The sequence below is a fragment of the Taeniopygia guttata genome, chromosome 1A, assembly GCF_048771995.1.
Source record: "Taeniopygia guttata chromosome 1A, bTaeGut7.mat, whole genome shotgun sequence".
Taxonomy (NCBI): domain Eukaryota; kingdom Metazoa; phylum Chordata; class Aves; order Passeriformes; family Estrildidae; genus Taeniopygia; species Taeniopygia guttata.
In genome coordinates this window covers 14,980,351-15,008,185 of record NC_133025.1, presented here as the reverse complement: position 1 = coordinate 15,008,185, position 27,835 = coordinate 14,980,351, and the positions used below count along the sequence as shown (strand labels likewise).

The following is a 27,835-nucleotide window of genomic DNA, read 5'->3' as shown; positions in this document are numbered from 1 at the left end:
TTTGAGAACAGCACCCCTTGCACAGACACAGTTATTACACTCCTGGTTATCTGCATACAAAACACACCTAAGTGCTTTAATTTTTTCATCACAGGTTAAAAACCATCTGATTTTTTTCTCTCCTGGACTCTTTCAAAATTGTCTGTGTTGTTCATAAAGTGTGGCCCCATGGACCAGACACAGAACCAAGCTCAGGCATCAGCACAGCTTAGCCTGGAGAAATGATTCTCTCTTGCCATATGAACACAATGCTGTCAGCATCTTCCAGGGTGATCTTTGCTTTTTATGCAGCACTATCACAATTTGATTCATATTCTGTTTGCAGCCCACTTGTAATCCACAAATTATTTAGTACCAAACTTCTGCTTGTAAAGGTGTCTTTTATTTTGATTCCATTTGTGCTTATTTATCTCCCTCCTGAACGTAATATTTTCCACTATTTTTTCCCCGACCTTCCCTCCAACTCATCAAAACGATTTTTAAATTTATTCAGGCTTCCCTGCCTGCAATCCTGGTGAGCTAGTACTTTTATTCACTTTATAAATGTAGCCTGTAACTCATTTGTTTACTGCATTAATGACAACATTTGCCAGAAACAGTAATGAGAGACTCCTGCTGGACTCTTCCTTTCCTCCAGGTTTGACTACATATTGATATTTTCCATTCCCTCCTACTCACAGACAGCCACCCACCGAGGCTGCCTGGTCACTCCTGTACTTTCAGGGCCTTTCTACCTTGTACCCAGGGAAGTATTTAATCTGCTCCAGTCTGCAGTGGCCCTTTGCTCATGGAAGAGAGACAATTTCCTTCTCCTTGAATTCCCTCTGGCTGGTGATTGTGTCCTGATGGCCCACTCAGTTTAAAACACAGCATTCAGTGCTAATCACTCTGCACATCCAGTCAATTGCTTTGATTTCATGATCAGCCTGAAGCAAAGCAAACCACAGAGCAGCCTGTGGCACAGGGACACACAGGCCCTCAGTCATTGTGGCAATCTTGTGCTTCTCAGAGCTGGGCAGAATTTTTGCTCCCTGGGAAACAAAGCAGAGCAGGAGTGATGGAATTGTTCAGTGTACAGGCACAGCCTGCTGGGGCTTGGGAATGTTCTCCCACCACCTGTGGCACACGCTGCCCCAGGATCCACACTGCACAGGTGTCTCACAGCACTTGTACACCTTCTGCAGGATGGGATATCTGTAAGTACACTCAATTACTTCAATGCCTTCAGTGGCTTGCAAAATAAAATCATCAAATAAAAATTCTAATGATGAAATTTATTTTTGTCGAGTGTTCAGCTGTAGGCATATGCTCCAAACTGAAGGTACTCTACACCCTTTCTCTAGCTGGCCAACTTGAAAATACCAGTCATCTACAGTTACCTGAACACTCATGGCAATGGATAATGCTGGCTGGAAAGGACACTTAAAATCATACCCTACCAACTCAGTGGCAAAGAAGCAAAAATCCACCATGGAGTGCTGCAGAAAATGTGTAAAAGTGCCATAAGCCAGTTTAAAAGTAGAGGACATTTCACATGAAAAAGATGAACAGTATGAAACAACAACCCAACAATGGGAATGGACTTCTGAAAACATTTCTGCTGCAATGATATCCACCTGCTTCCCCACACATTTATTCAGTAGGGCTGGTCCTGCTCTTATGCATGACCTTTGCTCTGGTAGTTCAGAGTTAAGAGATGACCTCTGGTGGGGAGGGCAACCCCACAGAAATCCTCCCTGATCCCTGGCCCAAATTGTTCTGACAGTCCTCAGAGCCCCTCAGAGAGTCTTTCCAGTTGATCCACATATCTGAAGTCTCAAAACTGCACCTGGTACATAAGCCAAAGCCTTATTAATGTGAGAACGTGGATTATCTCAGGTGGCCATTATTCAGCATTTTTACTTATGACACCTTCCTCTCACAATCCGTTTTGTGATCCACTACAACCTCAGACACTGTTCTAAAGACTTGCTGCATAGGCAAAAAGTGCTGTAACTGTGCAGTAGATTTTTGTTACTCCAGTATTCTTACCTACTTGTCCTGATTGAATTTTGTCCTCTTTTAGGCAATTTTTCTAATTCATAAAAATAATTTCAAGTTTTAATTCAATTTTTGGAAGTGATTAAATTATCTCCAGTTGATATAATCCAATAATTTAATAACAAAATATTATATATTGCTTCATCAATGGAAATGACCAAATAATACCAAAAGCAAGACAGGTCCCTATGGAACAGCAATTGTTCTATTTTTTGAGTTTGATGATGAAAGAGTGATAGCATTTTTCTGAACAATTTAACCAGCCTTTTAGTACTTCATAACAATTCAAACAAAGCCAGTATCCTGCTTTGCTTTTAAAATGTCTTCTTAAAGCAGCTGTTTCTCTTTTTTATCCTACAGCTCATTATATTGCTTTTTAAGAACTGTGTAGTATTAGCACATTTTTATTGGTAGAAGTAAACCTTAGTCTGCATTTATTTATTTTTAATTGACTATTTAATTCAATGATTATCTCTCTTCTGTGAACCTTGAAGATAAAAAAAAAATTGAGTATTCAGGTTTTCTCTAATGCACTAAGTGCTCATCGTTTTGTTATATAATTGATTTAACTTCCCTTTCTAGTAGAGGTTTCATCAGGCTTTTACAGTCATAAATTTTTTTTAGTTTTTCTATTCCTTTTTACACATTTCTTGCTTTTACATTTATACACAGCTACATATTCTTTCTATTCTTGTAGATTTTTCTTTTTAAAGAACTTCTGGAACAATTATAATGGCCTCTTACTAAGCTCCCAGGTTTCCCATTGCATTGGTGTAACTTCTCATTATGCGTCCTTTTATTAGTTCTTTAAGATGATAAATAATTTATCATTCTGTTTGTTTCAACCATTTTATTAAGTATCCTGGAATGAATTTCATCTGCTCCTAGTTAGGTGAGAATTTCCAGCTTTCCAAAATGCAGCTTCTCAGAGAATACCACCCTCCCGAATCCTTTTTCATCTCCTAGAGACACCTCCCTGTGGCACCACACAACAAACTCTCTTTGTAGACCACTGAGCTGATCTGAATTCCATGTAAATTCTACTGTAGAGCTTTCCATCTTGGCCTAAAATTACAAAATTCTATTTTGTAACCAAGATCAAACCAGTCTCTTCTTCCAGATTAGCAAACAATTCGTCACTAGTCTGAATCAAACTAAGGAGTCACTCTTTAATTAAACCCCATGAGCCAGTGTCCCCCCTCATTTGTAAGAACATTTGTGCCAGAAAATTTTCTGCATGTATTACGAAGAAAATATCTACTCCAAGATGGATACCAAGAGACAGAGTTTTTGTCAAGGCCAGCAGTTTCTCTCAGGACAACTCATTTGTCACATAACGTGTCACCTTTTACCTTTTGCAAACATAAATACTCCCTGCTACTCTTCAGGCGTGGCAAGTTAGTAAGTTTTGATAGCAGCTAGCATTTCTTGGGAAGGAATAAGAATTTTGTGTTCCATTACTCTTGAGAAGAAAGCCAGGAGTAAAAATGGCTGTAGGTGATCTTTTGGAGAAATTCAAGCTCCGAGCACTAACTCTCATCCCAAAACTGGGATGTGAGTCTATGTAAGGAGTCTCACACATTCCGCATTCAAGATGTCAAGCACATGGACAGGAAATCTCACAGGTCTGTAAAGAGCCCTTTTCCACAAGATTTCTCAGTCCACTTACCAGAACTATTTCTTTCCATTAAATATGTTATACTTAGCACCCAATACTAAACAGAAGGAAAAAACTGCAACAGTGTGGAATAGAATAGGCTGGTTCTTAGGCTGGATAGAGAAAATAACTTTGATGAACAAATACCTTTCTTTAAAAGTTCTTTCGTCTGCTAAATGAACTGCTAGATTAGTTTTGAGATTTATCTTCAAACTAATAAAATGTACTGGCTAAATGAGAGCCAATAAATTCCTCTCAGCTGAGTAAGTTTGTTTTCTGGCCTTCTAGTGATATGTTGAATACATGGCCCATGGGGAACCAGCACAAATATCAGCATAATGATTTGTTAATCAAATGAAACAATAGAAACATAGTATAACTTCAGTTTTTTTCAGAAGTGTCAATACTGTTTGTGCAAAAAATAAATGTAGAAGATGAAAGGAGAACACCACCACCATATATTAGATTTAAACTTACTCTTTATGATGCACTTTCATCAAAATTTGTAGTTGCCAAGTATCAAATTTCACTCATGCAACATCAATCCACTAAGAAATACATATTTTGGTGAGAAAATTAAAGTCCATATTTATGTAAAAACTGTTTCAAAATAAAAATAAAACAAGATTTTTTTTTACCAAAAAAAGATATTTTTTTGTTTTGTTAACAGAATAATTATTTGGAAAATGTAATTTCCCACATGAAATAGTCAAAGGATGTTAAATATATTTAAAAATGGAAGATTCTGCATTTACACAGTTATGCCATTAATATTGAATATATGTTTTCTGGCAAAAAAAACTTCTCATGCTTAAAAATTGCACCTTAGTTTTATACTGTACATTACAACATACAGTATAAACAGAATTAGTAAACAGGTTATATGCAAAGAAAAAAGTTACATATACAAGACAATTACAACTGTGACACAAAAAAAATTAATGTTCAATTGAAACAGTATTTGAAGGCAATTCACAATCATTTCAGGAGTTCTGTGAAATTTAAGGCCATTAGTTCTAAATAAAATGTATCTGACACAAACTCACAAAACTGTATTTTGTACAAAATATACGTGCAAAACCATTTTGTAATTATATATGAACAGGCATATAATACAGTTTTTGGGTAGTTCCGTACACAAAATTGTGAACAAAGCAACATAGTTGTGCAATTTTAAAACCAGTTAATTAACTTCATTATTCATGCACCCTGAATGGAAATGTGATTAAATGACAATATCAAACCCAAATATTATTAAGCCCAATATCCCTTTGAATGGGCAATCTAGACAAAAAAAAAAAAAAGTTAAGATTTTAAATTTTTAGAGTTTAAAATGGTCCATTATAAAACATCTGCTGTAATCACTTCAAAAGACATTTCTGATGAAAAATTTCCAGTGCTTTAAGGAATGCATGATATGACTTAACAAGCTCAGTGAGTCAACTATAATACTCTGATAGTTCTGGATTGAGGTAATTTTCTTTATTAATTATAGCAAGTAACTACTCTAATTTGTTTCAGTAGCTTAAAGAATTGTAAACTTAGATAAACTTAGAAATTGGAGAATCTCTGAAAAAATAGACATACCTCCCCCTCAGTCTGGAGCTAGTTATAAGTCATATGCAATTATGTTGCACACATTTAGGAGTTAAAATTTTCAATATATGAGATGAGTGGATTACTGAGAACTGACTGAAGCACTTCAGTTACTTTAAAACACATCGATATATTTGTCCCTAGCTTTCATTTTTATTTGTCTGGACAAACATTCAAAGAGATATTGCTTCTCTTGTTATCTTGTGACAAACTATTGCAAGCTAGAAGACATGTGAGTCAATATTCCAAACTTTTATTCTTAAGAATAGTTATAAAAGTACTGAAATTTAAAAAATAGTAACATGTAAACATTGATACAGAGTAATAGCATTCCTATACATTTATATACACACAGTATTCAGAGAGGACCCAATCTTCTAAGTTGAAACTCTGACTTGTGCTTCCCCTCCTACAATAAATACATCAAAAAAGTAGGGTGTTTGGGCTAAAAAAAAAAGTCTCAGAACATGAACATTTTGCTCCTAGCATTTAAAAGCTTTCCAGTTGCTTATGCAACTATAGGAGAATTTTGGTATGTGACGAGAACTTTCCTAGCTCCAAAAAGTTATCAGAAGCTACTGCTGCATCCAGAGATTTGTGATAAATGCTAAACACTTCAGAGCAGTCATATCTGAGTCTGCAACACGTGAAGTGGGGGTGTGTAGGGTGGTGGTGCAGGTGATGGCTTTATTCCTCTGACTCTCATGTAGGACAGAAACTGCTCTGGGATTTCAGCTAAAACATCTTTAGCAAGTCTTGCCATGCTCAACACGTGGTTTCCACTTCTGTCAATGTAATCTCGGAATGGCACAAACTAAAAAACAAAAGAGATGTTCACTCAGGCCATTATGCAGACATAGAATATATCTTACAACATTAAAATAAGAAAGCTTAACCTAAGGGGTTAGAGTACACGAACATGTTACCTTACACAGTTTTAATGTACATATACACACGTTGCATTTTATGTTATATATTTTACAAATACACATTGTAGCTCAATTTTTATAGGTCTGCCTTCCAACATAAATAGTGTAACACTTTCACTTGGGTGAAGCCCTTCACATGAGCCATGGCTAGCCCAGGTTGCTGATGACATGTTTCACTGATATATTTGGGTTATCTCTCAACCCTTTTCATGCAAGAAGGTAATTTTGTCTCAACCATTCTCAACTTAGATTCCCTGCTCCTGGGGCCACTCACCAGACTGCCTTCACTCTGGCACTTGGTGAGTAGCTTTTTTGACCTCTGAAGTAAATGAAACAGAAAGGATGACTTCAAATTTTTGATCATTTTGCATTACATCTAAGAGAACTATGAACCACCTGAACACTTTTAATATGATACTAACAAATGCATAAAGAAGCTAAGCAAATAATTGGATCAAAAAAGAACTTGTTATGTGATATCCAGATATTCAACACTTAACCCATTTACCTGCCCAGCCCTGGCTTCGATTTTGTAATACTTAATGAGAATCCTGCGCTACTGGCATACAAAAAGGAAACAATCCAGGCTCCTTGGTACTTTTTTTCCTTATGTAAAAAGTACATTCAGTCTGAGTTAAAGAACATGTATCCCATCATAAGAGATCACTTTACCCATTAGCCTGCAGACTTGAAATCTCAGACCATTGTTCTATAGCAAAGTGGGGCTATTTCAACAGTGTAATTGTTGAAATGCAATTATACAACACAGATGGCCTGATATAGCTCATCTCCTCCTCTCCTCACACTGCAGAAGTGTCACAGGAGCTGGAGGAACTATGGACAGGTAAGTAAACCTAGAGATGTACAAGGACACCTAACATGGAGATGGCAGAGGAATAGAATGAAAGGCATAAGAGAAACCAAAGGGAAACTGGTGGAACATCAAGTGCTTCTTCTATAATTTAAGAGTTTAATTAAAAAGGCTAATATACAATATTCTCAGGAGAAACAACAGGTGCATCACTACAAGTAAATATTCTCCTAAAATGTCTTAAACAGCAAAAGGATAAGAAAGGAGCAGAAATTAAACAAAACTGAGAAATAATTTGTACACATGCGTGAAGAACATGCCTTTACATGAGTTGCATTCAGTAGTAAATATAACACATACAGCGACTCGCTGTTAAACAACTTTTCTTGTGCTAATTTAATCAAAATATTTAACAATACTATTAGAATTAATTAGCAATTTCACTAGTTAATTTTAATTAATCTAATACACAAAAAAATATAAACTTTTTTATTTGAGTAGTTAGTTCCATAAAGACAAATCAGTTTCAGCCTACTAGATACAAAATAAAGGTCAAACCAAATTTAGACTGTTTGACAGAATCCCTTTTTATTTATTTAGTTAGTCTATAAAGTAAATATTTTTAGTATTTAGACAGGAAAAGAGCACAAAATAATACTGTCTTGGGCAATTCAATATGGCATGGGGCAACATTCTGATTAAAATATATTAATAATAAATAAACATTTTATTACAATTCTGATATGCAATGAATTTCAAAGAAATACAAAAGGGTATTCACTGCATGTTTTTTTTCAGCACAGGTTAGTAATCTCTGATGCAAAGCATTTTCACAAATCTTGTTTATAATATGTTAGAACTCTATCCATTTATGCTCTTTAAAGCTTTTTGGGCTGCTGTTATTAGAGAAATTATGTTGCTTATATTTAAATGCATTTAAACACAAATGTAATGCTTGCCAGAAGATACCTGAATTAGCTTTAAAAAATCTGATATGGCACACAGGGCTTTGCAGAAATACTAGCTTGGGGTCCACCCCACACACTGCTCTGCTGAAAGCACTGACATTTACAGAACAACAAATTACAGACAGCCCTTCTCCAACCCAATAGGGACACCAAGGAACGCTACAAAAACTTTGACAAAATGAGAAACAATTTCTTATCTCCTGTTCAGCTGTCTTTCATCATCCCTACTTTCAAATCTGACAACAATGACCAAAGAAGCCAGCACGTTTTACTCTTCGAAGAGTTTTGGTATCTCACTTTCTCATCAGTTGTTATCACTGTATGTTGCAAAAATGAAAAAAGTATCTTTCTCAACTACTAGAATCCAGAAATCCATGACTTTCTTTAATATATATCCATAAAGAGTTTGAGGGTAATTTAATTTCTGTCATCTTATGCTCATTTCTGATACCCATTAAGAAAAAAAAAATAGAGGGAATTTTAATGTAGCATGCAAGAAGACTGAAGAAGTCTGAAAAAAGAGTTCTGATCATTTTTCATTTCCATACATTTATGTAGCTTTCTTTATCTTTGTATTCTAATAATACCAAACTATAAAATCAGGTGTCAAATACATGTTTTGAACACATCCTTGGATTGAAATATTACATCCACCAGCAGTTATCAATCAATCCTTAAACATTCACATATCAGTATTTGTAACATTAAACATTTTGAAATTTCAGTTCCTGCAGATATTAAGGGAAACAAATAAACATATCCCAAAGTTCACCAGCTGCTATCTGACCTTAACTATTAAGCAGCATGAGCTATTGATATGGCTCACTTATTCTTCCTCTATATATATTCTATTAAACAACAATATACAAATCCAACCTGTCTTGAACAGAAATAAGTGCAAAAATGAGGAAACATAAGTGAACACTATGAAGTTTGACAAACAGGAGGAATAAAGGAAGAAGAAGAAATGGCAGGTCTAAGACAAGGTTTGAATCTAAGGATGCCTGTCAGTGTTTAAGAGGCATTTGGTCAATGCCCTTATTAGCAAGCTCTAACTTTAGTCAGGCCTGTACTTAAATGGCCAGGTAGTAGATGTCTGTTGTAAGACCCTTCCAACTTAAATACTCTATTTTATAAATGTATTCAGCCACTACCAGGAAATATGGGTTCCATATTAGATTTACTTTTAGCCAGAGCCCATTTTATCTAGAAACATCATGCTTCTCAACATTTTCAATGGCTGTATAACACCAAAACTTTATAACAATGTCCTGCCAGTTAGGGGTCATTTCCTAACAAATGCAGATCCACTACTGTGTCTTATAAAAAGACTTAGAGATATCACAGAGAGTTTCTGAGCTTGTTATATACACCTCAAGTATGTTAGTGCTAAGGTAAAATGAAAGGCAGGAATATGGATAGAAATGAGAATTCAAAACAAAGAGGAACAGTAAAATCTATCTATGAGAATATATTTTCTCTCCCACCTGCACAATGTCTCTTTCTGCAAACCTTCCTCTTGAAGAAATCCTCACTACATCCCCATCCAGTTCTTCCATAGCTTAAAAAAATAAACAAAAAAAACCTATGAGTTCAGTTACACAATAAAATCCTCTTACTGAGAAAAACTTCAGACAACTTACACTTTTGAGCAATAAAAGACAACAATTCTTTAGATAACTCCGTTAAGATCATTTGCATCAGAAAATACATCATGTTTTGTAGCTGTTTTGCACTTTCTCATGGGGACAATACATACTTTTATCTTTATTGTCACCTTCAGAAAAGAACAGACTGACAAAGTTTCTATCCTTTCATCTCTCAAAACAGCAAGAAACAGCAAGTATATCTGGTTTTGTAAGACAATATATATATACTTTCAGAGGTGGAGAAGAATTCATCTTCAGCAGCTTTTGTTAGAGAAGATAGCAGAGGATACAGCACAAAGAGGTAAGTAATAACTCATATTCACAATGAAAATGCAGTATCTTCTAATGCTATGGAATGAGGAGTGCTTAAAAAATATTAAATTTATTGGGTGATTATTCTTGTATTTTCTGAGCAGGATACAGGAAAGCTCTGTTGTTCTGATACCTGAAAGCTACTCTATGTAGAAAGATGTACCTGCTCTCTTGTCAGTGTTGAAATGGATGGATTTGGGATCTCAGATTACTGCTGAGATGTTGGATCTGCAATTCTACAAACCTTCTTTCAGTGTGCGCTATGAAAACCAAAGCCCTGCACCTCAGCTTCTCGGGGGTTTACAAACTAGGCTAAATTCACTGAAACCAGCACTTCAACACCTAGTTCTTCTGAAGCAAGAACTAGAAAGTATAAATGACACCATCAGGAGCCAAGCTGAACAGAGTACATTTGTTCAAAGAAACAAATCAGTAGGTCTGCAGAGCATGTTGCCTGATGATGCTGTTGCAAAAACGCACACGTGTTCAAACCAAGAGACTGAACAAGTATTTGAAGGAGTTTCACTAAAAAATAAAACAGACATAAAGCACATCCTGCCCAGAAAACACCAACCTAAAACCAGTGTTCAGGGAAATATAAAATTTGATTAGTCTGCTCTTAACATTCTCCAGGGATGTTAAAGTTAATACCGATGGCCATGTCAGATAAAGAATACTGGGCAAAAATGCTTCTGTTGTGACCTGTTACAGTCATCCTCACATCCTTTAAGTAAAGCTTTGCCAAATGTATGTGTCATCCACCCAAGATTTAAACTTTTAAGAATCTCTCTGGTATCCCCAGGGGCTGGGAGATCTAGGGAACAGGGAGATCTGAAGACAAGCAGCTTGGTCTCTCTAGGGCACAGCTGAAGCTTCAGGGGCACTCAAATGTCCAGACACCCTAAACATCACCCTCCTGCAGGCACACTGCTTCAGCACGCACAGCAGACACAGAGTCTGTTGTTTATTCCAGAAGGAATTTCTGTAAATGGAAGTAATTTCTCTGTCCTTTTGGGCACTGAGGGACCACAGACTTGGCATACACCTCAGGGTGAATCTCACAGAGGCAGTACACACTGGGATTGTGGCTCCAAAGATGGAAACTGCATCCTGCAGTACAAACAGAATCCCAACTTCAGGAAAGGGGGAGGGACAACACCCCAAGAACATGTTCTGACTGAGAAAGGGAGCCTGGGCAAATCCAGGGACTAGATGAACAGGGAGAAAAGGAAAATGCAATGGAGGGGTCAGAGAATGATAAGTAACACAGGACTATGTTGGAATTCTCAGGAGTAAAAATGAAGTTTAAAATCTCCATAATATGCATTTATGAATATAAACTGTCCTTTCTCACTGATTGTGGCATACAATCTTCTGAAGTGTAAATGTTCACCTGGACAATTTCTTCATGGAATAAGATATGTAAAATTCTGACTACTATACCACTTGCCAAACAGCATAAGTATAATGCTTGTAAAAAAATAAAATAAATTTAAAATAAAATAATTTGTATTGCTTTTTCGTCTTTTTTCCTACATTTAGAGTATTTGTACAAAAATGAACATGTACAATTATTAGTGAACACTAAACATCTGTGGTAGTAGTACTAAGTATATTTCACGTACAACAGAAGGCACACTGTCTAACCAGATGTACTAGAATTAAAAAGAAATTATTTAGGACTTTGAGGAACAGACACACACAATGTCTACACTTCAGAGTGCAGTGATACATACTTAATAAATTAATACAAATAATGGAAGCAGCTTAGTTATTAAAATAGAGAATGGTGTTCCAGAATATCATAGAAAGAATATGTAAACAACCTGGTAATTTCTCTCCTGCTGTAATATTCTGTCAGTGCTGCTGCACAGTAGGGCTCACTCCTGTTACCAAGCAAAACCCTTTTTAATCCAAATTACCTAAAATATATTTATTTTTTCTCAAGATTTTATTACTGCAGTAAGATCCGTATTTCCACTCAACTGACACTTCACAAGGCATCTAAATATTTGTGTTGAAGAAATTTAACATTTCTTGAATATACTTACTTGCTGAGCCCCCATATGGTTCTGACTTGAAGAGAGAGCCTGAGGGGCTACACAGCTCCACATGGTAGCTTGTAATCACACTGAGTTATCAATCAATCAATCCAGCTGGAAATGCCAACAGCACTCACTCCTCACTTCATATAATGTTCTTTTAAAGACCAATATTTGTTTGAAAAGCTACATATTACTAAATTATAAGCAAATATTTTAAAAAATCAGAAAAAACACTAGAACACTTACCATCAAACTCTGCTGGTCCTACCCCTACTATAATTATGGACATTGGAAGCTTTGAAGCCTTCAAAAGAAGAAGAAAAAGAAGTTTATTGCATTACTTAACCTCTGCCAGTAACAGGAGATCTGAGAACAAAGTGAGCAAAATCCATGCAGAAATTATGTTTTAAAGAATAATTTTTCCCCCCTAAAAAGTTGAGTGGTGTAAACTGTCTGCTTAAATGGTACAAAACATCTTGGATGAAGATAGAAAGGCACATGATTATTTTGTTTTTTCATTACCAAGTCTTTGAATCATATAGGATGCTAATTAAAGACAACAAACTATGTTAGCATTTAATACTAATATGACAACTAAGAGGACAAATTTCTCCTAGAAACTTTTTTAAACTGACAGTAATTGCAAACATGTATCTAATAACATTAGGTTAGACATTTATTTAAATGTGCTTTGCTGTTTCTTGATCTTACACAGATGCTTGCAACTATGGGACACTATTTTGTACATTGATCTTATGCCAATTTTTAAAAGAAAATAAATAATACTTTTGAACAATATGTATATTACATTTATTCCATTCATGAAATTTTACTCCAGTCAATCATCCATGCCACAGACAAGCAAGATATAGAATTGGCCTATGGTACAATTTTTAATTTTACTTTTCTTTTTCATTCAAAGATTATATCTAGTTTTCTCTGAATAAACTCTGTAAAATCCTTAAAATTACAATGACACTGTCTTAAATATTTGACTCTCCTGCCCTGATAGCAGCATCCATTTATGGAAATAATGTGAATCTGCCTCTAATGAAGAAGGTATCAACTAAAACTAAAGAACATTCAGCAAATGTCAGGGTGGATAACTTACTGAGATAATTCTGGTAACTCTGTTGCTTATTGAGATATTCTAATAAACTGTAAAATGCCTACAGTAATTTTAAACATTAAACAGAGCATACACTAATCAAAAAAACATACATGTACACCTTCTGATTTCTTAGTACAGAACCTTCTGTTTTCTAGAATGTTATTTTTTGATTGTAAAGAAAGTATCCTTTAAAGAGATTCCTACTCACACAGACACAATTTTGTGATAGAATGAAATATGAAACACTAAGTGGCAAGGACAGTATAAAGACAGAGTTAAACTTTTGCATATAAGCTCAACTGTTGCCATTTCCTGAATGACAGCATAACCTTTAAACAGTTTGGTAAAACAGAATGTGTCTGACATATATGCTGTAATGAGAAAGATGCCTAAAAGCACAATTAATGTTAAAATTTAAATATACTCTGAGTTTTATACAAATCAAGTTGCAGTGGACATCATTGCCCTTTTTAGTATTATGAATATTATTAAGACTGAAAAAACTGCTATTGAATAGCATTTAATTAGTTCTGTCATGGTATACTGTGCTCACACTTCAAAAAACATGCAGAAAAATGAAGGTATCTCCATAAAAAAACAAGACAGCAAATATTCCCAAACTTCCACTTATTCCAAGCTAACAGCACATCTGCTGTGTTTCCAGACAGTTGTAGACTAACAGCCATTATTTGTTGAAATGAACTATTACTGAAAACAAGGGTTTTCTGTATGTCTTAGTGGCAAATGAATCAATCTTACGAGGTATCAGCCAACTGCACTCGCTGGTCTCTTAGGCACAGATTTCAAATGGAAGGGTGAGTCAGAATCAAGAGCTGCTCTTTTTTTTTTTTTTCCACTGAGTCTTTTCATCACCTAAAAGCAGCTCATCTAAAAGAAATTATGTTTCAAACTTCTAGTCTGGGCTAGAGAATGAATTTCCAAGCTTATTATTACACAGATTCTGTGTATGTGCTGCAAGCTGGGACTCGAGGGCATCATGGTCCCCAGGGAAGGCAGAACACTGGGGCAGTATTTTCATGTGCACCCCACAAACTGAAACAGCATCAAATCTCTACAGGAGGTACTGAAAGTTACTCTTCAAAACTATGACACCTAATTCTACGCTACTCACATGGACATGAGGCTAAATTACTTTAATGTAGGCTTTTCAACTCACCACTCTGCTGTGAACTACATCCACTGTGGTATGTGACAAACTACTAGTAGAGATCTTTTCCAACCATGTCTAGGAGTGTTTCTAGTGTGTACTTTTATCTGAAATTTCCCATGGGCAAAAGCACTATAGAACCTGCTCATAATACAGAATATTACCTACACCCATGGCAGTTTTGAAGAGAAAAATACTGAAAACAATGCAGAAACTAAGAAATAAGGAACTTACAGAGTTTTAGGGGACTGTTTTGAGGGAATCAGATGATTGGTATGCTTGCCATTCAGGATCAGAAAGTTTGGGACAGTTTTTAAAAAGTGGGGGCATCAAAGCTGACTGCAATTATGAGAAAGATGGAAGAGAGTTTACTATGCAAAACTGCATGGTGGGATGTGCATGAGGAAGGAGGAGGCAAGAAACAGATGAGCAAAATCATACAGACGTACAGTGTTAGAGAGAAGAGAAAGAACACTACCACAGAACATTATCTAATTAAGTCAAGTTCAATTTTTGATTTCTTTTCATCTTTATGCATAATAAACTTTGCCCATTTGGCATTTGTACTCAGGGAACAAATCTAGTGCCTGAACTATTAATCTACTTACTTTATTGCCTAAAATATGAATTCCTACAAGCATTATTTTAACATTTTCAGTAAAACTTACATTCACTATGGATTCTTTTGTCTGAGCCATATCAGATATAACTCCATCTGTAATAATGAGAAGAACAAAATACTGGGATCCATCTTTTACTGAAGCAGCATATCTGAGGGAGGAAAAACCAACATTATAATAGTAAAAAAAACATTTACAAAAGGAATTAATATGAAAACAACCTGTATTTGTAAAATTTGTCTATCAAGGACTAAAAAACACTGAATTTCAAAAGTAAATACATTCATAAGTAAGCCAGACTTTATACTTTTAAATGAGAACTTTTAAAAAACATAACTAGTATAATATCAATAATCTGTATGTATTGCATCAGTGAAAAATGGGAGCTCCACCACTACCAAAAGGAGTAGGGACAGAATGTGCTTTATAGAATTGTGACATGTTACAAACCCTAAGTTGTTTAATAGGTATTACCTATAGGGTACATATTACATAGCTTTGTATGAAGGGTATACATGAATACTGATAGCACAAATAATGAATAGCACAAATGAAACTTAACAGGGATCAAGACGTTATGTATTTTTCTCTTTTTTTTTTTTGGTTTTTTTTTTGGTTTTTTTTGTCTTACAAATCCAGTTTACTTACTGCTGACCACGACTGCAGATTTATAGTTCACATTCACATAAGTGTGAAAGAGCACGCTTGTAAAGGAGCTGAACGTACACCATGCCACCCTGGCTCTGATATTAATTTCTTTGTACCACCCTCAGATGTCCTTTCCTGCAAGACTCAAGCTTCTTCTTGTGCTGTACAGGAATGCAAGATAAAATACACCCAGTGCCATTCCCACCTCAGTCAAAGGACCCAAGAAGCAACTACTCTTTGAAAACAAACAGCTTTTGAAGGTTTGCAAAGTCCTGAAAGAGAGTGAGCCCAAACAGCCTCACTAAATTCAATGGCCTGAACAGAAGAACATTTTCTGTGGGAAGCTGTTTGCTGCTTCCCAGCCACTACAGTTCCTACTTTTATGAAGGCTCTTGGTGCTGTGAAGAAGTCAAGAAATAGAACCTTTGCAGTGAGTTGTACAGAGAGCAGTAAAGAAAAAAATTAGTTGCCACAGCAATATTTTTCAATACATGCCCAAATACCTAATATGACTGTCAAATAACTCACTGTTTTTTGGTCACTGAATATGAAAGGCTTGACTCACTGAACAGAGCATGTTCAATGATGGCCATGATGCTTGCACATGCTTACAAAATTCTTTGATGATAACACAGTGCATTGGCAAGAAGGTACTTCTGATTAATACAATGCTACAGCCACAACATTTATGAGAGTTTGGAGAAAGGCACAACCGACTTACAGAAACATCAGCATCTTCCACCCTCTCCCCAGGATCCAGATGGGTAAAGAAGCCATACAAGCAGTGAACCTGTTGGATATCACCTCTTTGCATGCTGGCAGTAGGTATTGATAGTTAAATATTGACATTAGCAAGACCTACCATGGAACATATTCTCACTGCCAAGCAGAGCTTTTCTTTATCTCCCTTTTCCACACCGCTTATAAACTTTTCAATGATGATTGCATTGACATGGCATGATGTGAGACTAAAATAAACATTATTATCCTACCTGAGCAATTAACACTGTCTACATATCTACACTGAAGAAATGGAACAGGAATTTGGTTATTTCAAATTTTTATCAGATGAAAGTGCTCCAAAGCCTTTGCAAGAAAGATCTTACACGAGGAAGGGAGATGGGAGATGTCACTAAGTTGAATCTGGTGTAGTTTAGATAACTCTCTAACTGGGGAAAGGATAAAAAAGTTATTATCTGCCTAAAGAGTATCCAAAGAATGCCAAGATCACAACAGGATAGTAATATCTGACATTGGTTACAGAGACTTCATCAGAGGCATTCTTTTAAGTAGGAGGGATGTGGAAAGAAGAAATTTCTTTGAGGATGAAAGTAGGTTCAAAGAGTAACTGCAGGACAGTACCATGTCTACGAGAATCACCAGAATAACAAGAAATTGAACCTTGAAGGAAAATGGTATTACTGAGAACTGGACTGATACATAGACTGCTCTAGGGATGATCATGCAGTAGAAGTCCTTGTAGCTTTCCCACTATAATGTAGTATGATTTGCTACTAGGAGGAGCTCCCAAAGTTTGCAACAAATTGATATTTAGACAAAAGTTTATTTAGATAAAAGTTCAGTGGAAGGACTACTAATATACTGGTGGACAGTCTTCTGTTATTCTGCAAAAGTTGGCAAATATTCCCAAAAAACAACCGGTGAGAAAAATAACTAATTTTATGCCAATGCTTTGATAAAACTGGATCAAAAATTTCAGTTTTTGCAATGAACAGTAGGCTTGAGATAAATTGCCTAGTTCTGGGTCAGGCATCTCAGCTGCTATGACAAGTTCTGAAGAAAAAGAAAGAGCCAGAAAAATTGTTGGGTTAGATTTCCAGATAATGTGGCTAATGCAGACATTGAGTGCCACATATATGGAAAACTGCTACTGAAGAGATCGTGTCAAAGGAATGATTAAAGGAGACAGATACTCTCAGATGACAAGCAATGTAAAATACATGTGCATAATTTTAATGGTATGATCTGAAGACAAAACAACTAACCCTAACGATAAATAGCTGAAATCAGCTATCTAGCCATGCTAGGGGGGCACAGAAAATTCTTTGTCCCACAAAATTTGCAAACTATTTTCTGTTGGTCTGTAGAACTAACAACAGCAAACCAGATAGTACATAAATAAATATCTCTTGCTATTAAAATTAGCTATTTTGCAAGCTCATAAATAAAACATTACCAGTACAATGATTTACACATTCCTACTTCTTTATTTTGTAACCAGTAGCTCTTTGTGCCTATAAATAAAATAAAATCTGTTCAGCAAATCACCTAAGCCGTATCATTTTCCAATATAAATTCATGGAGGTATTATACTGCCAAGGTCTTGAGCTCAAGATTATAAGTCAAGATCCTGTCTGCCAAAATAAGGCAACATTATCCTTCTTAAGAAACTTCTATAAGCACAGGAAGGTTTTTACTTTGAGAAGTTAGATGAGGTGTTACATAACAGCACCATGGCTCCCCAGTGGTGACAGCTGTATCACTGCCTTAGAAGTACCACTACCAGCTGGGAATTGTTGGCACAGAGAGACCTGGAAAATTTTGTTGACATTTGCAACACTCAGAGGTTAGAGAAACTACACATACTTAAAAAAACCTCAGAGCTTATAAAAATTTTTCATAGATATATGGATTAGATGTGAAGCAATAACTCTGTGCTCTGAAGGACAAAAAAGGAATATGACATGACAAAAATGTTCTTTCCTTATGATTTCTGCTGAGATTTTGACTCAGGCTGGTCAACTGGAACACTTGCATTTCTTTTTATTCAGCAATTAAATTCTGCATAATACCAGCACATGGTCTTCACACCTACTCAAAGTCACAAGGTAATTATGGGACTGAATAAACAAAACAACTGTCAACAAATACCTTTCTCTGTAACTGTCAGCCTTTTACATGCAGCAGTTGTTCTGACACGAAGAAGTTTCTGCACAGCATCTGTTGCGATGCTTACCTGGCTACATGATTAATTACAGGAGCAAAGTTTGTTGGTCCATAAAGCTGTACAGATTTTAGACTCCTGTAATATGCCTCCATTACACCATCAATTCCATGGCAGTATGGATTCTGAGGGTTTCCATTCTAACAAAAACAAGAGATGATTAATCAGTATAAGTAATTATGAAGTAAAAATTACACAGGTTAATGAACACTATCATATTTAAGAGGCTAAGACCTAAGCATTCTAGGATCTATTCAGAGATCCTACAAATGCCCAGTGTATGTGCTGTGTCTGCTTGTGAGTGGTAACTGCTCAGGTAAGGAGGTTGTACCAGCCTCAGCAGTCTGAATCTCTAGGACTGGCTCCTAGACATAAACAGCACCTTTAGTGTAACTAAACACTCCTTCATACATACAACAGTAACAGGCATTTCCCTGTGTGGATTTAAGGTATGAATTACAGGTCAGATGTAAATCTGGAAGCATTTTTAGGAGCACAGTTCAAGCTTTAGGATTTATTCTTTTAAAAATGTGAAAAAAAGAAATGATAGTCAGATCCTGAGTTCATAAACTTAAAAGTGTGTAAGGTAAACAATAAACTATTCCTTATTTTGGCCCAATATTTCTACATTGAAAAGATTATTTTTGACCTGGTGTAAACAACTGAAGAAAGGAATTTATTCTTTGGGATCCATGGCTAGTACTGTAAATTCTTAGGGAAGGCATTTTACTACCTTTCTCTGTAATGACTCCTTAATGAGGATACCTATTTACAGATGGCAATACAAACATAAAAGCTGAATTCCAGACCAATGTCAGGCTGGAAAATTATCTTTGTAAGGCTTCAAAACACTTCAAATCATCCCACCCTCCTTCATATGTCAACACCTCATTGTCTTAGTGTGCCAGTACCTCATTCTGAGGTAAGGTATACTTGCCTGAGAATCTACACAATCAAAGGGGATTTTGGATAGAATTTGTGTAAAACATTAAAAGAGAGAGCTGAAAACCCTGCTGAGATTTGCATGGGAGACACCTATATATGTGCATACATGGAGGAAGGCAATACACACACACACACACATACATATGTATATATATGTATGTATGTATGTATGTGGTGCTTTTTCTCTTGTAAAATTATCACAATGGCTCATAAAGTAATCAAATTAATTTTAGAAATATCTTTAAAACTGAAAGATGTATCAATATATTTTGACTTGCTATACAAAGTCCAAAGTCTGCAATTTAATGAGCAATTGCACCTGTTTTAAATGACCATCTATGTGGAAAACATTTCCCTGAGGTAAGATATGTTGCACACTTTTCTAGCACAGGCTGGCAGAAAAAATACATATCCACAGTCACCAATCTGCTGCCATGTCTTTGATGCTATCTGATTAGAACTCCCCTGATACACCTTTGCTATAATTCTGACAAATTTATCCTATTCTGAGAAGAACAAAAACCTCAAAATAAGCAAGTAGATAAAACACCAACACCAGCCACAAACATCACCCTTCTGGCAAATCCTGGTAGATTTTAGGTTTGTAATCTCTGACCCACGGACCAATCTCAGATTTGTTCTTATCAACTCATCAGTCCACCTCCATATCCCTATGTCTCTGAACTAGCAGCCTGTAAAGACAGAGAGCCCAGAAAATGAGACAGAATAATAAGAATAATAATGGAATATTATCTTGGCATATGATTCATTGGCTTCTTTAGAGATATTGGCTTCAGTCTGAAGTCTTCAAAGTATCTCTTTCTCAAGCTGCTACAGCTGAGGTTAAACATTACTACTTTTCTTTACTACAATTTTTGGCCTACAGGGACTTCTTGACTCCAGATTTTTCTCCATAACTTCAAGTGAAGTAACTTCACAATGATAAAAAGTTTTGAAACAGCTATTTAGAGCAAGCACAGAAGACTTAGCACATTCTCTGTTCTTTACCTGTTCACTAACTGCTTAAGACTACAATCTTAACTCCCAACATTCTGTTGTAGTAAAGAAATTTTACAAGTATATATTTATTTACTTACCAGTGCAAATTCATGTGATACTCTTCCATCTGGAGGAAGTCTAGCTCCAAAACCTAGAGCTGGGAACATTTTATCACTATCATAGTCCTGAATTATTTCACCAACAGCTCTCAGTGCCATGCCATAGGCATTCAACTGATAGGGATTCATGTAGTGCAGTGAGGTTGGCTGTAAAGGGTTACCTGTTGGAGCAAGGATCAGATTTACTTTAAAATCGAATCAGTTTAGAATTTTCTCTCTTAAAAATAAGAAGTTGTATCAGGTAAAAATTCAGTGTTCTGAATAAATTTTAAAAGCAGTAGTTTCTTAGCAGTTCTAAATACATTTTAGCAGAAGTAGCTGTATTTCAGCATTGAAAAGGCATCAAGAAACTTTTAGATTTGTGCAATTTATACACTTTTAAGATGAAATTTACAAAAGTATTATGACATTCTGAAAGCAGCTTTGGAGGAGGATCACAACATATCTCTCTTTCAACCCACTTCAGCCTCACTCTCCCTGGAACTGTTTGGCCCTTTTCAATGGGTTCTTCTAAGTTTTCTCTCAGCAGTTATAAAAAACAAAACAATAATAATCAAAAACTACACAGATATTTGCAAATGGCTTCTGGTTATTACATTTTTATATGTAGTTTTTCCAACTTTTATCTGTTCTGTTTGTCCTGCTTTCCTAGATAGGAATTGGCCTCTCATCTGTTCCTTGGCAAAATTGAATCCCAAGTCCATGTGGTGCCAGCTAAATACTGTTACAAACACATAGGTACACTTGAAACTGAACACAGAACAAACACACACAAGATATTTATTTTTATTCTTACCATTGGAGGCTGTGAAATCAATAGCGACTGTGAAATTGATTTGGGTTCTGCAGAAAAAGCAAACATAAATCTTATTAATAGTGGTACTGCTATGGAGAAAAATAAACAAGAGATAGTAACATCATTTGTGGACAAACTGTAGGACACTGACTTTCTAATAGAGGAAATAAACACTGAAAATACTCTTATATAAGGTTCAAGCCAAGGGCTACACAACACAAACTTATTAATACACTGAAAACAGTTACTTGACTCCATCATTCTTTTTTTCATAGTTTATTAAAAATCCTAAATAAATAATTAGCAAGAACATATATAAATATTATTAATTCCTTTTAACAGTAATACTTATTTTCCCTTGGACGTATTTTAATCCTGGTCATGCAAGATGTCCTTTCCCAACTGAGGTGGGATACCCAAAAAAAGCAATGTGCCTTATGGATTCTGTGCTGCATAGATCACTACTACTCTGCCATAATTTAGTTGGTATAGAAATACATGATGTAGTTGGAAGTGTACAGGTGATTTTACCCTATCTTCCTATATACCACAAGAAATTAATTAAGTAACTTTAAAGGAACAGTAATCCTCACAGCCACAAAGAGAGCAAAATGAAACCTGTCATCTTTTAATAAGAGTTCCATCAGTACTGATATACATAAGGGAACAAATTAAGGCTGAATGTAGTTTTTGACTAGGCTTGATTACAGTTTTTTTACCAGTACATTGAAAGGAATCTGTATTTCCCCCTGTGGCTTCAGAATGACAACCAGCTGCTCTGTCTGCAGGGGGGAGCAGTTGAAGGTTTGAGGACCACTTACTGCACTGTAAGAACTGTACAACAGAGCTGTCAGAGTGAGTAATTCTACCAAGAGGCTGCATCCTCTCCATGGCATCTAAACCCCCAGTGTCACTTATAATTTCCCCTTTGCAGATGCTTGTTGAGCCAAATGCTATAACAAGACAGAAGGTTTTTCCAATAAAGTCTCTTCAAGATCTTCCTCTTACATAGTTTTATTACTCCTTGATCGTCTCCAAGGATACAAGAAACACATGGCAAAGCTTCCAAAATACTTAGTTATGGCAGCCTTTGCTTTGTAACTTTCTCATGCCAGGTCTCCTGTGAACAGCAAATATGGCTCCCATTACAGTGGATAGTGTACTGCCTGGATTAAAACAGCTGTCATGAAAGGAGATCTGAATTTCCCTTTTGATCATCAATGATTCAATACAGTTCAGTTAAAAATATGTGACCAAATCCTTTTGAATCCAAAAAATGCATGGGCGGTCATTTCTAAAGACCTGGAAGAATGTAAGGCTTTTAACATGATGGAGGAAAACATTTCCTCTTATCTGCCAGTAACCTGGGACAGAAGAGATTACAAGATTGCAGTTGCAAAAGGATACAGTTCCTGAATTTTACTGATTTACAAATAACTAGCTCACTACCTTTTCCAATAAGTCAAACCAGCTAGAAACATTTGCACAGAAATATCTTTTCTGTCCACTAAGTCTTGGAGCTTTGTAGCTTCTGGTCTTTCTTCCAGACAAAAAAAAAAAAAAAAAAAAAAACAAAAAAAAAAAAAAAAAAAAACCAGACACTAAACTAGGGTCGACAGGCATTCCTGTAAATTCAATTGCCTTCCTTCCCAAGAGTGTATCCCTTACATTGCTGAACTTACTCATATATTTGGAGAGGTTTTGATAGTAATACATTACTAACTGGGGGCTGTGATTTTGAAACATACATTATTTTTAGCACAACGTACTTACTTTAAATGTGGGAAGGTCGGTGTGGCAAAATATATGATTAAATATCAAGATATAAAGAAAAGTCAGGTATTAAGAAGGTGCTATTTGATGTAATATTCAGATGCAAAAGAGACATCCTCCTCTATTCTGCCGTACTGCTGTAAAATCCAGTCTTATGGAGCAAAATGGAATCTGAGTTTATGGACAAACCTCTATTTTATTCTCCAAAGTTCTTTAAGAAAACAACACTCATATATATGATAGTGGTAATGGAATATCCCACTTAAACAGATGCAGACTCAAAACATATTTCAATACTGTAATTATAATTTGTTAAAGCTTTCCACGACCTCTCCATTAATTCTAAACACCTCAAATGAATTACAATTAAAGTTTTGAACATGAAGTATTTTATAAGCACCTATTTATGGAAGAGCAAATATGCAATTGTGCCTATTGCAGAATCAGTGTTTTCTACCTCTTGCGTATCTAAATGGAAGAAAAATAAGGAACTTAAAAAAAAAAAATCAGTTTTGGAAGACATGATGGAAAAACAGACTGATTAATGACAAAATCTTCTCTTTCCCCTTCCTTCAAATATTTGTCAACTGGACTTTAAATGATATGTAGTCATATTCAATGAGACAAACAAAGAAAGGGAGAAGCCTAGAAACTAACTGAGTCTGAGCCTCATGTCATGTTTAACTGCATAAGTTGCAGAAAGAAAGGCAAGATTTTACACAAGTACTTCTACAGTTTTCACCAGCATGTACATAAAAATAATTGTATGAATCACTACAAAAGATTCTATAGAAAATAATTAAATAGGTATTACTGCTCATACAAACACAGAGCATTCCACTGAATGGTATTATTTTTTTGTAAAACAATCAGAAAAAAGTTTAAGTTGAAATCATTAATATCACACGTCTTCTCTGACTTGCAGCTAATGAGATATACTTGCATTGTAACATCTCAGTGAGGAATGTGATAGACCACTCTGGACAGATTACATAGGCAGCCCCTATATAATTTTCTTTTCAAAATTTAGACATAAACCTCAACTCCTCAGTTCCTTATACCTGCTCTTTCTGTAGAGATGAATTTTGAATGAATGGGGAATAGGATGGTCATGGCATATTAGTACAGCACACTTCAAAGGAAACAGCTGCACTAGAGGCAAGACTGTTTCTTCATGCATTTGCGCACACACAGACTTCAATCAGTAGAAATTTCTGGTAAACATGGATGGATGGCCATTTTCAACTTCTGTCCAAGTCCCCAACAGGAATGTAGGACTGCCACTGTTGAGACCAAAGGCAAAACCCTATACAGTACTGTCAAAACACAGCACAGACTTTTATTTTCACTGAACTCTGGTTGAAAACTTAAAAAAACCCAAAACAACCAACCAAACCAAAAAATGGAACTTGTTTCTTTCACAGGTAATCAATGCTCTTAAAAACAAGTGGAATGTATATGCAGAGTCTATGCCCCAAAAATAAGTGCCTAGGAATGCATAACAAATTTCCATTATTTTAGAGAAGTATAGTGTTCTGGCAGAGAATTTTTCAGATTTGATCCCATTTCCAGGCATGTTCTAGAGTAAGACATTTGACACTTCCACCTCTACTTGTCTTTAGAAAAAAATGACGATAAATAAGAAATCAAATATATCATAAATTTTAATGAGCATTGAAAAAATGCCTTTGAGGCAGAAAAGCTCTAAATAAGTGCCAATATTAAATACAACAAAGCTCAGTATAATTGGAAGAAATAGGCAACATTTTAATAATTTAATAATACATAGATAAATCCCTTGTGTTTAATCAAATTTTCTCTGGCTGATGAGAAGTCACTCTCTCAGTGTTTTAGTATCAACTCCAATTCCAACAGTATAAGTTCCATAACTTAACTTAGTGACTATATGCACGCTTTATGTACAGCCCCTAAAATGAGGAAATAATACAGCTCCTTACAGATGCTACTGAGAGCCATAAACAAATTGTGAAAACAAGAAAGGTTTGTTGCTAATCACATACCCGCCTTTAATATAGTCAAGGAATGAAACTTCTGTTTCAATTAGGAAGGAAAGCAATGTTACCTGAAAGCAAATAAAAGAGAGTCAGACATGAATTGTGTGTTTCCCAGCTGAACAAGTAGAGACATAAGCACAATGTTTTTCGAGCTCTGTCCTTAGGACGTAATTTCCTACAGTATTAAGGGAAAAAAGAAGATTAAAAAAGATATTAAATAATTTCAGTAGGCAGCTCTTGAAAGGGAAGATAAAGGTTGAGAAGTCTATAATTGCCTTCTTTTTTTTTTTTTTTTTATTTAAGGAGAACAAAAGGGGCAGAAGATTGTATTCCAGAGCAGGTTACCACATACATGTTTTCTGATTTCTGTGTACTACACCTACAATTGAATATTGAGTATATGATAATGCATCTATTCTTTGAGCACTTCAACAACGGTAATTGAGTTCTTTAAACAGTATTTGTGTAATTACTCATCTCACATTAAAGGTGGTATTGAGTATTGATGCAAGCTTAGAATGCAAAAATCTAGTAAAGTATACTATAGGAAATTTATTAAAAATTTTTTAAAGTAGTATGTGTATATTTATATGTATGTGTATACACATATATCTGTATATATATATAAATGCAATGGTAAGAAATTTTAGCAGTCCCAGATTTTATCCCAGAAATGACAGATACAAAACACAGAGTAATCTAAAGGTGTTATTGGCATTTTCAGTAATCAAGTCACACAGGTATAAGCCCAAGTAGAAAAGATACAGCATTTAAGATCTTCATATATTGTGCAATATTTATGAAGCAAAGAATTAAAATTTTAATTTCATTTACACAAATTCTCTCATTATGTAAGTTCAGCAGGCAGGCAGTGAAAACTGCTTCAGTAACTACTCAGAGCAAATCCATGAATAAAGATACAAGGAATAAAAAGGGAGTGGAAATCTATCACAAAATTTTGTGTCCACTTGCAGCAAAATATAAAAATTGAAAATACTCCCATGTCATAAACTTAGACTCAGAATGAGATTATGTGTAGCAATTCTGTCTTCTATCCAATTTCCTTTGGCACAGCTCTGTGTGATTGAGTGATCAGCTAAGCTAAAAATCACCAAATTACCAATCCAGATGAGAAGAGAAGACCATAAAAATGTTCTACCAGGCTATTAGTAGCATAGCCTTGCAAAAAAGACCAAAATTCCTATGCATTTTCCCACTGGACACAGTAATAATAATGGTTGATCTGCTCTTACAGCTAGTTCTCTCGTTCCTAATTAATTCAAGCAAATATTTTCACTGCATCTGGATTTAAAAGTCAAAAAATGGAAACAAGCAACTCCCAAAGTGGCTGAAGTATTTAGTTACATATAGACAACGACTACCAATGCTTCAAGCTTTATGCAGTGAATTTTTTATTTCACCACTAGGCTTTGTTTAAAACTAGCCATGTATTGTGAAACACCTCTGCCTAGCATGTGATTTGATTGCCTGAATTTAAAGTGACCCCTTAAGTAATAATAAATTGAGATATGCTCTGTATGTACATAGTCTTTAAAGGCAGTAGCGAGATAGCAGTCAATTATTTATATCCACTGTAAGTTCTCCAGAACTCTACCTCCTATAATGAAAATTATGGTCTTGGTGCCTGGCTTGAAAATTTAAAAATTTGCAAGATAAAGAATATTTTGAGTAAATGATAAGGACAAGAAAAACAAAACTGCAGGCAAACACATAAGAAAGTGACCATGTGGAGAAGCAGAAGGGAAGCCTGAAGTAAGGGCAAATGGGGACAGAGATGACTTGATATCAAAAACTATTTGCAACAGAAAAAAACCAACAGAAGAGAAGGAAAAAAGAAAAAAAGAAAAAAGAAGGAAAAAGGAAAGAAAATTGCTAACAACCATTTATAGGAAATTTTAATGCAATTGCAAGTAAAGAACAAGACACAGTTGATTTTGTCTGTTCAAACATGAGTAAAATACATTTTTTCAAATGCAGACAGATACTTGTGAAGATGTTAAAGTATTTTAAACCAAAATTAACATGAAAATTGACTGTGAAAATACATTTTTTTGCTCTTCTGTACCCTATGCCAGATTTCATCCCTAAAATTTAGCACTGGTTGAAAACAACCACTTTACATAAGTTTCTCACTCACTAATTTAATGCACTAGAACTTGATTTTAACATGATAGATTTTAATAAAAGGAATATGTTAACAAAGAATAAATTACTTAATAAATTAGATATTTTATGGTAAATTGTAGCAGGCAAGCTGCTTCTGCCAATTTTTCATAATTTAAAGCAAAGATAGAAAAAGAAGTGTTTATTTTCTCATTGATAAACAGATTTGGACAAGAATGTGAGAATGTTGAAACATTCCTTCAAGGCTACTTTTCAGCATGAAAGTAGCCCTAGTGAGCCCTGCTCAAGAGTGGAACTGTTCATGTGGAAAAAACCCACATGGTGGATGTGTTTACAAAAACCATCTCTTATAACTGATTAAGCTTTCCAACATAGCAATCCTCAACATTTATCTTCACTTTTTTGTAAATAATGGTGTGAAGATCATGGATGCCAAGACATTAAAGCTGAGCAAGTGCTTAAGGGAAATACTTGTATTGCTAGCAAATAGTTCATAAACATGAGAACAGAACATGGAATGCAAA

The 27,835-nt window shown here is 35.3% G+C and overlaps 1 protein-coding gene across 4 annotated transcripts in view; it reads right to left on the bottom strand.

Annotated features, from left to right (window-relative positions):
- Nucleotides 1-4,158: 4,158 nt before the first annotated feature.
- Nucleotides 4,159-27,835, bottom strand: part of CPNE8 (copine 8) — a 71,381-nt gene continuing 47,704 nt past the window's right edge. Inside the window, exons 13-20 of one of the 4 annotated variants that reach the window (XM_030255795.4) lie at nucleotides 25,173-25,234; nucleotides 21,379-21,425; nucleotides 20,562-20,743; nucleotides 18,532-18,659; nucleotides 14,955-15,057; nucleotides 12,254-12,311; nucleotides 9,489-9,562; nucleotides 4,159-6,107 (exon numbers count right to left, since the gene is read on the bottom strand). In XM_030255795.4, the coding sequence (XP_030111655.3) occupies nucleotides 5,919-6,107; nucleotides 9,489-9,562; nucleotides 12,254-12,311; nucleotides 14,955-15,057; nucleotides 18,532-18,659; nucleotides 20,562-20,743; nucleotides 21,379-21,425; nucleotides 25,173-25,234 (843 nt within the window). In that variant the 3' untranslated portion in view covers nucleotides 4,159-5,918. Of the gene's footprint in view, nucleotides 6,108-9,488; nucleotides 9,563-12,253; nucleotides 12,312-14,954; nucleotides 15,058-18,531; nucleotides 18,660-20,561; nucleotides 20,744-21,378; nucleotides 21,426-25,172; nucleotides 25,342-27,835 lie in introns of those variants that run through there. The other 3 variants (XM_030255803.4, XM_072920086.1, XR_005977997.2) reach the window with 3 other exon arrangements.